Source organism: Camelina sativa, chromosome 19, assembly GCF_030686135.1.
Source record: "Camelina sativa cultivar CO46 ecotype springtype chromosome 19, ASM3068613v1".
Lineage (NCBI taxonomy): Eukaryota > Viridiplantae > Streptophyta > Magnoliopsida > Brassicales > Brassicaceae > Camelina > Camelina sativa.
The window spans coordinates 3,518,166-3,531,863 of NC_141898.1; the positions used below are offsets into that span (position 1 = coordinate 3,518,166).

At 38.0% G+C, this 13,698-nt stretch overlaps 2 protein-coding genes and 1 pseudogene across 3 annotated transcripts; 1 reads left to right on the top strand and 2 right to left on the bottom strand.

Moving 5' to 3' along the window:
- Positions 1-2,240: 2,240 nt before the first annotated feature.
- Positions 2,241-2,991, bottom strand: LOC104764567 (non-specific lipid-transfer protein 6-like). The gene is made up of 2 exons (XM_010488121.3): positions 2,504-2,991; positions 2,241-2,416 (listed from the first exon to the last, which is right to left on the bottom strand). The coding sequence occupies exons 1-2, from the start codon at positions 2,833-2,835 to the stop codon at positions 2,407-2,409; spliced, it is 342 nt and encodes a 113-aa protein (XP_010486423.1). The 5' UTR covers positions 2,836-2,991; the 3' UTR covers positions 2,241-2,406.
- A 4,430-nt stretch (positions 2,992-7,421) lies between these two features.
- LOC104764569 (uncharacterized) lies at positions 7,422-8,925 on the bottom strand. The gene is made up of 2 exons (XM_010488122.3): positions 7,932-8,925; positions 7,422-7,761 (listed from the first exon to the last, which is right to left on the bottom strand). The coding sequence occupies exons 1-2, from the start codon at positions 8,820-8,822 to the stop codon at positions 7,711-7,713; spliced, it is 942 nt and encodes a 313-aa protein (XP_010486424.1). The 5' UTR covers positions 8,823-8,925; the 3' UTR covers positions 7,422-7,710.
- LOC104767379 (protein NUCLEOLAR FACTOR 1-like) lies at positions 8,821-13,553 on the top strand (annotated as a pseudogene). The gene is made up of 21 exons (XR_015591619.1): positions 8,821-8,954; positions 9,136-9,176; positions 9,258-9,360; positions 9,488-9,573; positions 9,666-9,941; positions 10,034-10,168; positions 10,270-10,370; positions 10,465-10,587; positions 10,668-10,748; positions 10,847-11,134; positions 11,285-11,412; positions 11,520-11,584; positions 11,729-11,775; positions 11,982-12,041; positions 12,113-12,161; positions 12,211-12,248; positions 12,427-12,456; positions 12,628-12,722; positions 12,821-12,926; positions 13,003-13,137; positions 13,388-13,553. The product of XR_015591619.1 is annotated as a protein NUCLEOLAR FACTOR 1-like (transcript).
- The last annotated feature ends 145 nt before the right edge of the window (positions 13,554-13,698 follow it).

Genomic DNA, 13,698 nt, shown 5'->3' on the forward strand with positions numbered 1-13,698 from the left:
TCTTTTGCGAATCCGCAGATTTCAAAGCTAGCTCATGTTGGGACAACGTCACCTCCAATTGGCCAAGAGCACCATTATGTATCACCTGATCCGGATTCTCCATTTGTCTCTCTACAAAGCGTTTGAATCTTTTGCTTTTGACAACAACCCATGCTGATCCATTCTTCACCCCTTGTACCACACTGTTAACAGCCTGAATCATGTTATCTGATTCCACAAAAACTTTACACCCATCTACGCATAGCCAGCATTCACCTTATCAACAACTTTCTTCACCATATTTGATAAGAAAACAGAGAATTCAACAACATCTCAATTCACAGGATCAAGACAACCAAATCCGAAGCATGTTCCCAAAACAAACAAATATAAAACCCTCTCGGCAACCAACCAATTCAACACAAAACATTCGATTTCTTCTCTGATTAGAATCAGAGAAGAATGACCCCAATTCTTAAACCAGCAAAATAGAAACACTCTGAAACCCTAATTTCTAGACAAAATTAACATATAAAAAAGCAACACAAAACTGATATTTGGATTCGGTTCACAGGATTAGGCAAACAAGAAATTAGTCAGAAAACAGTCTTAGCTTCGACACCCATCCACCGTAGCCAGCCTTCACCTCATCAACAACTTTTTTCACCATATCTGATAAGAAAAAAAAAAGAGAATTCAATAACACATTAATTCACACGATTAATTTAGAAATGAAGTATGTACAATGTATTTATACTATGTACATGATCTAACTGCCTAGCGACCTCTATATAGTATAGTCTACCTATACAAGTGTATTATGTACAAGTATCATCTAATAATTTTTTTTCCATTTTGTAGGTAGTTTATATCAAAATTGATAAAACGTAGTACAATATCAAATAAAAACTTATGAAGATTGAATAACTTGAAATAATTTTTTGAACACTAGTATGGACGTTTTCTAATGCTGTTAATTTAATAATGTTATGGTATAGGCGTCTCCTTCTCTCCTTATGTGTAGAATTTTTTTCTTTCTAGTTTAGTTGGAATATATAATTATGGTTTGAATAAGGGTTGGCTTACTTTGATTTGATCTATATTGAACAAGCCACATAACTCAAAAAAATGATTTTCACGTTTGACTAATTATTATACTACTGATGACAAATCATGAATATTCACTACTTCTACAAATTTTATTTAAAATATTATCGTACTCTATAATGATTTCGTGCACAAGTTTCGAACTTTGAAAAGATGTTGTAAAGGTTTTCCAATCTTTTTATTCAAAGTATCTCGCAATTAATGATGTGTTTGATTATATATATATTAATCATATATATACGTAAGATTATTTTTTTGGTTTGTGAGACCAATCACCAAACTAAGAAAAAGATAATCTATCAAATAAATCCTCCGTTAGAAATTCTTTGGTTGGAATAGATGAAAAGAGAACTTCAAACAAAAAATTATACAAATGAACTGAATTTGTTAGGCCCATAATGATAACCCAGAACTGAAGTCCAAATCATATCATATTTGTTTCAAGATCATATCATTTTTTTTTTGTTGTAGGTTAAAATTACTCTTTATATCAAAGAACACAGCGTTTTCTTCACGTACACGTAATATGAAAACCTATGTTTGAGATTGAAAATGCAAATTGTGTGTTTGATAAGTTAGTGCCGTAAGAAACTCTAAGAATGAAGCTACATATGCAAAATTTGCATGTCAAATATTTTCTCTCTTTATGTGACCAAATATAATAATATATCATAATAAATTTGTTTTAAAACTTTCTTTCTCATTTATCAGTTCGGTTGAAATATTTGACTCCATTTTGGAGATATACAAAAAGAACACTATAAATATACTACGTAATTTGTTTTAAAGATTAAAACTGACATATTTGCACAGATAGAAATCACCAACTCAGTTTGGTCTTAAGAGTTTTCCGGTGAACATAATAGTTAAGCTGTATTTGACCGAAATAACCAAAGTTTAGAAGTTTTGTTTTAAGATTATACCACCACTTTAATATCCTTTTCTGAACTTTTCCAAAAGTCGACTTGCCGGATTAACTAATTTATTTCTCATATATTGGAATTGCTATATTCAACAGAAACAAAAATATCAGACTGTAGGTTTACTTTATGTTCTGAAACTTCTGATCCATAGTTTCATTTATTGAAGCTAGTAAATGCAGTTCGCGGTGAAGTTTTTGTGTTAGGATGGGAGCTAGCATGGAGAATTTTAAATTTTTGATAGAATATTCATAGGAATATTGATAATATATTAAAAACATTCGAGAAATGACGATACATTACTGATTAAAACTAGCAACTAGCAAACCATGTCCTCATTTATTATTAGGTTCTAAGAGCTCTCGTACTAGTAGCTTCCTCTCCGATTTTTCTGCTCGTCTCAGTTAATACTGTTAAAGAGAAACAAAGAGGAGTTAGTGGTTTAGATTATTATTATAAGATCCGTAATCACAAGAGAGAGATATGTGTTTTATTACCTGTCGCAGTTGGTGGATGGGCTGAACTTGTAAGGGAGACTGAGTCCACATTTTGAAGGCAAAGACAAAGCATTGTTGAGGTTGTTAGAAGTGTAAGAGACTCCTCCGATAGCAGATTTGATGCAACGGCAGACGCTTTGACGGTCCGCAGCGGTTTGAGCCTGACTGTTGAGCGCTTTGATACCGTTGCAGCAGCTTTCTGGGACGGCACCGCCCTGAACCACGTAGGAGACACAAGGGTAAAGCTCGGCAACCGTCGTGCTGCAAGACACGGCTGCTTCACCACAGCGCAAAGCAAGAACCAGGCACATGGCAAGTAAGAGAAACTTCATGTTACTTTCTGTTTCTTTTTTCTGGTTGTTGTTGTGTGTGTTGTGGTTAGGGTTAGAGAATTGAGAGGTTATTTATAGATGGAAAGAGTTTAGGGTTGGCAGTTGAGGAGGAGTGATTGCTAGGACAGGACACGAGCGTTAGTGTTAGTTGTGGATGAATTTAATGTTTTACCTTCAGCCAATTTAAGATCCAACCCTCCGGATTCAATTGCATCCTCCTATCGAACAATTTCTATTAAAATATAGTATCGTTTTTAGCTATCTAATTAAATTCATTGCTTAATCAATTCAAATTAAAAGGCCTACTAAATTAAATACTGATACCAACTATAGTAAGAAGTTGAGTAATCACTAATCCATCAAAAGAAAAATTGGCATCTTAAGTTGGTTTATTGAAGTTTGATAAAAAAAAAAAAAAAGGTTGGTTTATTGAAGAAGAATTGTAAATAAATAAATGTATCAAAAAGACGAATTAGCAACCGATGATGAACGACTAATATGTGATAGTAATATTCATCCCAAATATGTCTAGTAACTAGTATTTGAATTTAACTCGATCAACATCGAAATATTTGTAAATAATATAGTGTGTGATTTGTTGACCAACTAGTTTGAAAAGCTGTTTAATACATAGCGTATTCTTGTATATGTTTTTAAAAGTTCAAATATTTACAACTGCTTTTTGAAAAATTCATGACACTTACTTTACTGCTCCTGCATCAAAATTTTAAAGACGGTGTTTTCTTTTCTTTTTTTTTTTTTTTTTTTTTTTTAAGACGGTGTTAACTCCTGTATAAAAAACATTGACGACGACAGATCGAAAATAGTAGTACAACATAGCGACAATTCTTAGGCGATGGATACGGAGTAGTATGGCAGCTCATACTGCATTCAACTCTAGTTTGGTTCGTACGTTTTTGTCTTTAGAAGTAGTTACAATAGCGCAAAGACGAAGGAGCATCTTCTAGTAAACAGTTTTCGTTGGCTTCCAACAAGCAACTAAAACTTTTTCTATCTTGACTTCTTGAGTAGTGGTCCCAATTTTGTATGGTTTAGTCGATCCTTAACCAAAAACCTATGATCATCTCTCAAACCATGCTTTCAAAGCTCAAATATGACTTTTATCCACTCCAGTGCTCAAAGATGGAAAAGCTACTTTCGTAGTATTATTTTTTCTTCTCTCTAGCCACATCGGAGTGTTTTTGTACCTTCTCTACCAGTTTGTATCAATATAAATATGCTCAGTTATAGAACTCTTGACATGAATCGATCCCACTCTAGATTGTTCTATAACAAAAACTAGCCATAGAAGGAAACGAGATCTCTTGTGAATTGTGATCAAGCACAATAGCAAAGGTTTTAACAAGGAATTAGCTAAAATGTAATACAAAATGTCTCCTCGGTTATTTAAGGAACTGCGGTTTGAATACGGTTCGGTTCGGTTCGGTTTGTCGGTTATTTGGTGGTTACTGATTATTTTTGCCCAGCCCTAGTTCAATTTCATATAGCTTTTCTATTACGAAGAGCTTCTTCTCGCTCGACGATTCTGCTTTTCACGAAGTCCATCGAATTATCAAGTAATGCTTCTGTTTCTGGGAATCTAATTCTAATATGATGCTTCGGTTTTTATGAATTGGGATTTTTAGGGAAGAATAAATTGGATTTTAGAGAATAATCAAACTCGTTGTTGTTCCGTGTCAAACACTCGTGGATGATCTTTCTTAGAAAATTAGGTTTCGAGTGTTTCTGTGTCGTTTGTTTAGGAATTGGATTCGAGTTTTGGGGTTACTGTTTTTAATTTCTTGTTTGCCTAATCCTCTGAACCGAATCCAGATCTCAGTTCTCAGTTTTGTGTTGCTTTTTCATATGTTAATTTTGCTAGAAATTAGGGTTTCAGAGTGTTTCTGTTTGGCTGGTTTAAGAATTGAGGTCATTCTTCTCTGATTCTAATTCAGGGAAGAAATCGAATGTTTTGTGTTAAATTGGTTGGTTGCCGAGAGGGTTTTATATTTGTTTGTTTTGGGAACATGCTTCAGATTTGGTTGTCTTGAATTGAGATGTTGTTGAATTCTCTGTTTTCTTATCAGATATGGTGAAGAAAGTTGTTGATAAGGTGAAGGCTGGCTATGCGTGGATGGGTGTCAAAGCTAAGACGTGTAAAGCTTTTGTGGAATCAGATAACCTGATTCAGGCTGCTAACAGTGCGGTACAAGGGGTGAAGAATGGATCAGCATGGGTTGATGTTAAAGGCAAAAAATTCAAACGCTTTGTGGAAAGACAAATGGAGGATCCGGATCAGGTGATACATGATGGTGCTCTCGGCCAATTAGAGGTGACCTTGTCCGGACAAGAGCTAGATTTGAAATGTGCGGATTCGCAAAAGAAACTTGCTGCTGAGACAGCACAACAAAACAACTTGGAATTGGCTATGAATGAGATGCGCGTAAAACATCTCCATGGTGATGGGACAGAATTACAGACCCCATACTCATACAAGACCTTTACCGTCTTAGAGAGGAGATGTTACTCCGTGCTGCCGTCAAGGCCCGTCAATTGGATGCAACATTTGAAATGGTTGAGAAGGCCAAAGAACATATCCCGAAATAGTAACTCCTTTTTTTCCTTTTTCCTTTTTTTTTTTTTTGGCTCAACATCAACTTTTCATTAACCAAGATATTACAACCAAATCCAAGGTACATTACATTCGCCTCTATAGAATTGTACCAAAAGCAAATGCAATGGTTGATCAAGTACAACCCTGGAACACCATACGAAACCAACACTACCTAATCGATAACCATTGCATTTTTTAACCACAACGAGATAAATAACACACCACAACTCGGAGTGAAATCATCTCTTAGACCACCTACAATGATCCTATGACACGAAAACAAATACTAACACAGAGAAGACCTAAACCAATACTGAATACAAATCAAATCCTAGCTATGAGATCCTCATGATCGACGTGTAGAACTTGTCTCAATAGCTTCAACATCCAGAGGCGCATCGTCAGAAAAGCTTGGTCTTTCCGGCTTTTACTGTTCCGGTCCTAAACCTAAAACGAACAATACATCCGACTGACCCGTCTAAAAGTTATGAAGCTACAATAACCGGCGAAATAGATGGTTCTCCGAACTAACTATACAATAACCAGAATGCTAATCATCTAAGGATTAGAGATTGGAGCATAGATTAGCATATCATCACCTTGCAGTGCAAGTTCGAAGTAGCAGCATCCCTTCCATCAAGTTACGAGACATGCACAAACCTTGGTCGGACTGAAAACAAAACAAACGACATCACCCCTTGCTGCAAGACCCACCGTGGCTGGAATGAGAGGTAAGATTTGAAGAAGAAACCAAATCCGACCACTGAAGCTCGTCGAAGAAAACTTCAGCCCTCACTGCTCTCCGATACCCACAAGCCGCCGGTGACAAAACAGCAAACGAAGTCCGCCTCCCCAGATCCACCAGATCTGGCCAAGATTCTACGCTGTCCTCCAACGTCCGCACCTGAGCCTTCACCAGCAACCTCCACCCGACGGATCTCTGCTTCACGCGCCGAGGAATCGCCGGAACAACCACCTTCGAGAGTCACCCAACTGACGACGACGATAAAACAAGGAGCGAGACTGAAAAGGAACTACTAAGAAGAAAACTAAAAGGACAGAGCCCTCTCCGGCGCCGGAAGGGCAACCGGAGAGGCGGAGCGACTACAACGGCGACTTTCTCTCTCTCTCTTTCTCTCTCTCCCGTCGACAACGATTTAGATGCGAGAATCTCTATCTTTGCGTTGCCTTTTTCTTTTTGTTTTTTCCTTTTTCCTTTTTTTGGGGTGTAAAAACGGCAAATGCTTGATTTTAACTTAAATAATTCCTTTTTTTTTTGTAGCATCCTTGATTCAAGAGAGTTCATGTCATCAGCTGCTTTTGAGAAGCTTATAGCGGACGACGTAGCAGCCCTGTTCGACCTAGCAGAAATGGGATTGTAAGACATGTGCATACACCCCTCAACAAAACGGGGTAGCTGAAAGGATGAACCGCAGCCCTGTTCCAACGAGGCTAGCCACTTGATGGTCATGCGGCGACTTTGGGTTCGGTTTTTTGGGGTCTACAAGTTTAGGATTTGTTCGGGTACATTCTAATATTTTGGGTCGGATTCGGGCTCTCTCTACCTAATGTTCAAAAAACAAAGTCTTTGATGTAAAATCTATCATTCGGTATTGTGTATGCATAGTTATCGTAGAGGTCAAGTGACCGACCTTGACTTTACACGAACTTTCTTGCTGCCTGAATTTTAAAACGCAACGACGTCGTTTTGTTTATAAACAATACCACACGTGTCACCGAGTCATCCTCCCCCGGCCCTGCCAAACCCTATTGCACAATTTAGTTAGAATCCCTAAGAATGATTGTTGTCTGCGTTAGGATGAGTAGGAAGAAGCAGCGCTAGTGTTTTTAAGAATGATGGAGAATGTTGATGAACGTATCAGGACTCTGATTAAAAACGGTGTCAAACTGAGACACCGTTCCATTATTTGTAATGGTGACAAGTCCCGTGACCAGGCTTGAATATGCTCAGTTATAGAACTCTTGACATGAATCAATTCCACTATAGATTGTTCTCTAACAAAAACTAGCCATAGAAGGAAAACGAGATATCTTCTGATCAAGCACAATTTAGCCAGCAAAGGTTTAACAAAAAATTAGCTAAACTGTAATACAAAATGTCTCCTCCATATAATTCCAGTTGCGCCATAGCTAGCCAGTACTGTACTGCACGGTACCCTTAAGGTAGAGAGTTCCAACTTCCAAGTATATTAATACACTGAAAAAAACCTTGATACAAGAACAGAAACTCAAAAGAAGCTTCATCGCCCGATTCTGGCAACCCGATTTCTCAACTTCCGATTATGTTTCTCCTGAAAGAAGCAAGAAATATATTACACAATTTGTGGCATTATAAACTTATAATGATTGGCTTTCTAGACAACCTTTGTGCAGCAGCTTAAACTACTCACTCAGGAACACAAAAAAATTATCGAATTTTCGAAGTTCCTATAGCTTTAAAGGTGGTTTCGTTTATTGGTACCTGTTGAAATACGAAAGCCGAGCTCGTCTCAACATCCGAAGCCAAGCTTTGGATCTTGGCCAACATTCTCTCATACATATCTTCAATCCCGCCAGTGAAACTCGCAGCTTCAGCTCCAACCAAACGTTTCAAGTCTCCAACTTGTAACCCTTCAGCCAAAGCATCGATCTCCTTCTGATCTTTCGCTGCTTGCTTCTTCGCACCCAAGGAACCCTCATCCCTATCCACGACCATGGCTGAGCTATCCAACTCGCAGACCAGCGGCGGAAATCCCGATTTCGGGATAAACGAACCGTAGTGGCCTCGAAACGCCGGTCCAATGTTGACTACACCAACTGATCTCGGTTCGAGCCGTTGTTTCGAGGATCGGAACTGGTACGCACGGTACTCGTGCGTGTGAATGCACTGATCAGTCGATGGCGTAGTGAGAAGGAAGAACACGGATGAAGCCATGTTCGTCGATTTAGGGTTTTGCGAATCCTCGATCGGCAAGTGAAATTGAGATGAGAGAGATGAAGTGACGGCTGACTCTCTCATTGAGGGACGGTTAGCGGTTTTCCGACGGGCGGAGAACCAGCCAATTAAGCGGTCCGGCGAGTCGACGCGGAGGGAATCGACTCGACGGGAGTTAACTCGGCCAAGCGGATCGTAGAATGAGACGGTCTTACCAGAGCAGGCGAAACTCGTAACGGTGGCTACAATTTGATCAGACGAGGAACTCGAGGAGAACGAATCCGCCGGAGAGTCGTCGGACAGATTAGAGGAGACGATGCGGTGGATTTGACCGAAGATCAAGCCATCGACGTCACTGGGAGAGGAGGAAGCTCGTTGAATCATCGACGCCAATATTGAACCCGAAATCTCGATTTTCTCAAGTGAGAGATCGTCCATGGCGACGAGAAAGAGCACAACGAGCGGAAAATATGACGTCACTGAAGGCTCTCTGCAAATAAAAAAACCGCATCTTCAGGACATGTTAAAGACGACGTGGCGTTTCGTGATTCAGAGAGTGGTTAGCGTGTCGTTTTGTTGTTAAAAAAACGGGATGAGATTCCATATTCTAAGCCCGTTTATTTAAAGGCCCAATTAAATAGAAAAAAAAACATTTTTAATATGAAAGGTCAATGCAAAAACGTTTTTGTTATACGAAGCCGCCGAACTTGGGGTTTTCTTTCAACACAAGTTCGCTCCAATGGTGATCCAGACAGAGAAATCCCAACAAGTGTGAACGTGATCCGGTTCTACGTATGTTAGCTCTTGGTCATTTCTGCAGTTGTTTTCAGATTGTATGTCGAGGTTAATTAACTCTTTCTCTGCGTCTTGTAGACTCGGAAGCAATGGTTTGTTATAGAGAACCCACAATGTATGATAATTTTCTGGCATCTCTCGGTTTATCTAACAAAGTTGTTGCCCGTATGAACAAAAGAAGGTAACTGTGTTGCCAAGTTTCAATCATTTAGTTGTAATTTTGGTTATTTGCATTGATGTATGTGCACTCGTTAGTTATTTTGTATATTTTTGCCATTCTTGTTCCTCTGTGGCATTTTTTTTAACAGGCACATGGAGGAAGAAGGTAAAAGCGACACAGAAGGAGTTGAGGATAAGGAAAACAGTGGGTCCGCTGAGGTTGATGTGATTCAAGGTATGCTTTTCCTTATCACGGTCCTCTTGGTTGTATTTGTTGCATTCATCGTTCTAAATCATACTTGTTATCTTGTCTTGTCTTTATTAAAGGGGCTGTTCAGGAAAGTCTCGGTGCTGTTACTAGGAACACAGGGCAGGAGAATCATAATCTTCATAATGAGGAAGAAGAAGATTTTGAAACGGATGATGAGGAGCAGGAGTTGTGTACCAATGGCCAATCTTCATCTACTAGTGCATTTAGAGAGCACCTTAGTCACATATTATCAACTGAAGAAGTAAATACTTTACCAAAAGGCAACTGGGAGTTTAAATGGGAAGCACCTGCCATTGGCATGCCAAATTGCACCTGGAAAGGAACTAGACCAAATTTTCTTCATGTATGTATTGTCTGCTTATAACATTGTCCAGCAACCAAAAATATTGTTGCCGAGTTTGCCTTCCACACTCTTACGAATCACATTTTTTCACAGGTTCTCAGAGTGATCCAACTTATGGTCTCAAGCCTAAGTTATATAAGCACTGGCTTCAGTTATACGAGAAATCTGGAGGAAAAGATTTTTGCTCATCTAACAGAAGAAGATTCTTCTCCATTTGTATGTATCGGATTCTGACGAATCACCCCTTTTTTATTTTCTTTTGGTCTTGTTATATGTATAGATTTCTCATATTGACTTTAGTATTTGATATTTTCTAGGCAACAGCTATCTGGATATTTTTCATTCTAACAAGAGACCCTTTTGCAATGGAGGCCGTAGAGAAGACACCAGTCACATGGACGCATACCTTATGCATTCTGTATGTGCATACTTTTTTTTCTTTATGTTGATTGCTTTTCATTATTCCACTTGGCATTTCTCCGTTTTATTGAAGTCAGTTTGTCTTATTGCAGTTGAATCACATTCTCAGAACTAGAGATCTTGTCAAGAAGAACGAATGTAAAATTTCCAATCTTTCTGAAGAGGAACTTCTCTCTGATGATGGATTTCGAGACCAAGGATTTACTCGTCCAAAGGTGATCCCTTTTGTGATCAAATCTGTTGCTCCTCGCAATATTTGCCAAATTGGTCTTACATTTCTTGTATGTATATCCAGGTACTGATTCTACTTCCATACAAGAGTATTGCTTTTCGCGCTGTGATGAGGCTCATTCAACTAACTCCAGAATCTCAGAGGGTATATACAAATTTTTTTCCGGCACACGTGGTGAATGTCACTGATATTGTCTCAGTTACTGATTATGTCTCGAGTTGCCCTGTATTCATTGGTTTCAGGTTAATGTAGAATACCTTGACCGGTTTAATAAGGAATTTGGATGTGATGTGAGCACGTGGGAAAATGGGATATCAGAAAAACCTTCTGATTGGCAAGCCCTTATTGGTGATGGGAACGATGATGATTCCTTTATGATAGGCATTAAGCATACAAAGAAGAGCATTAGGCTGTATGGTGATTTCTATTCCTCGGACATGATTATTGCTTCACCCCTTGGGATAGTTCAAGCCATTGGTAAAGCAGAAGAGAACAAGGAAAAAGATGTTGATTATCTTTCCTCCATCGAGGTAATTTTGTTTATCATTGATGCCAACATTGATCATTTACATTAGACTACCATCCGTCTGTTTCTGCCTGTGGTTGCAAATATTGTAAGTCATATTTTTTGCATCTCCTTGTTGAAGTTACTAATATTTCTTTCATTTACATTTGGATAGGTTTTGGTTATCGATCATGCAGATGTAATGTCTATGCAGAATTGGAAGCACGTTGATACAGTCTTCAAACAATTAAATAGATTGCCATCAAAACCACATGGTACCAACATCATGCGAGTCCGACCGTTGTATGTAGTTCTTTTTCTAACTTGCAACTTATTCTCTCTAATAAGATGTATATGTCCCACTGCTCAACTATGTCAGAATCTCTCAGTAAAGTCAGTCTTATGTTTAGGTATCTGGATGGACATGCACGGTTCTATCGGCAGTCAATAATTATAAGCTCTTATTTAACCGCAGGTTTTGTTCTGCCCACTGCCTTTTTTTTTTCACATGTGGCAATATTCCATTTTTGTCTGTGCTTTTGCTATATATTTCCATAACCCCTGATTATGGTTAAGTTTTCAAACTCGTATCACTAACCCGGAGAATATTTCTTTGCAGAAATGAATTCTCTATTCAATCATCATTGCTTGAACTATCAAGGAAAGGTGGGTGTGGGATTTCTCTTTTGCGGGTATATTTTTGTTTCTTGCGTTATGAGGGTATTAGATAGATGATTGACGGGATGGCTAGGCCAGAGACTACTACCTACTACTACTGTAGTTTGAATTGAACTATTATGTCTCCTCCAAACCAAGATTGCAGTTTTTATATTAAAAAATTTCCCATCACGCGATTAGTTGAATTAATGCAGATGAAGCTGGAGTGTGCGTACGATGGTGTTCTTAAGGAAGTGTTGTGCAATGCCACTCAGGTATAATAAATATATCATCTTAGTTCAACATAAATGTTGTAGACATCTTATCTCTTTCGTCTTTGTTGCAGTTTTTTGAAAGATTTGATGCAACCTCCATGGTCCATGCTAACGATGCTCATGTTCATGCCACGTTTTGATGCTCATGTTGATGCAACCTCCATGCCACGTTTTGAATATTTTACCAAAAAGATCTAGTTTTGATTTGTTACATGTTCATGGATAAAGAAAATATATGACGGATGATATTTTGCATTGCCACATTTTATTGTTGAATTTTTGTTTATGTACCATTGAAAGTAGTGGTACTACACAGATTATACTTTTAATGTTTCTTCGTTAACAATTTTGCTAAATACTGATTATCTTCTTCTTTTTGGTACAGGTGTTCCCAAGGATAAGAGATTCTGTTCAGGTACTCCCATCATTCAAAGTTTGAGCAATTTTGATGTCCATACTTTATAAAGTTTCCACTAAAAAAGATAATGGACAACAACATCGCGAGTGGTCTATACTAAAAAGACAGCCTTGGTATCACGTAAATTTGGGAGCTTGATTTGTCGTATTTTTTTAATCATGTTTGTAGGGTGGAGTAATGATCTTTATCAATTCTTACTTCGAGTTCTACATGCTTGCAAAGTTTCTGAATTCGCAAAATGCCTCTTTCTGTTTTCTTGACGAGTGAGACCATTTGTTCCCCTATTTTGAAGCATTGTGTTATCCGGAATTGTTTAATTTGATTGGATGGTTGTTAATCGTGACTATCCTCCACTTCTCAGATATGCAAGCACAGAAGTTAAATCCGGTGCACGACAAGAGTTTTTTGACGGGAGTAAACAGATCATCCTTTACACTGAGAGAGCATACTTCTTTTGGGGATACAAGGTTTTCTTTTTCATCTTTTGTTTTAGGTTCGGATTAAATAACTATTTCTGATCAATGTCGGCTTCTCTGGTATCAGGTCCGCGGCATAAAGAAATTAATTGTTTATTCTCTGCCGGAGCGGAAGGAGTTTTACCCTCGGATAACGAACATGCTTGAAGAATCAGATGACATGGTGTCCACTGTGCTTTTTTCTCGTTATGATGTGCGCCAGGTAAGTCTTCTGATGGTTTTTTACACAATGAGAGTCATACCTTGTCATTTTGTGTCCTCCATCGATTCAACTACTTACTAGTTCCTCAACTCTTAATTGGAAAATATTAAGCTTAGAGATCAGTATTTTGTTCTTCTCTTAGTATTATTTTCCTATATAACAAATTCTTAATTGGTTTTGCTTGTCATTTTGTTCACTCGGTCTGATGCAAGTGTTGTTTATATGGATCCAATGTGATGTTTGTTTGCAGCTGGAAAGAATCGTCGGGAATGATTAAGCAAGTAGATTGATCAGTTCTGAGAGTAGCATCGTTGCATTCCGTTAAGACTGGAGAGTGATCAACATGCCCATCCAAAGCTTTTTAATTTTGATTTTTATATATTTAAATTTCTTTTTATCTTTATTTTTCTGTTAAGTTGAGGATTGAATATTTATTAATATCACAAAATCATTACAAAGAGGAGAACAGGCAGAAAATGAAAGGATACAAAAAGCTAATTAAGCCAAACTATTACACACTAATAATATTAAGGCCACCAAACTATATATTACGACCACATT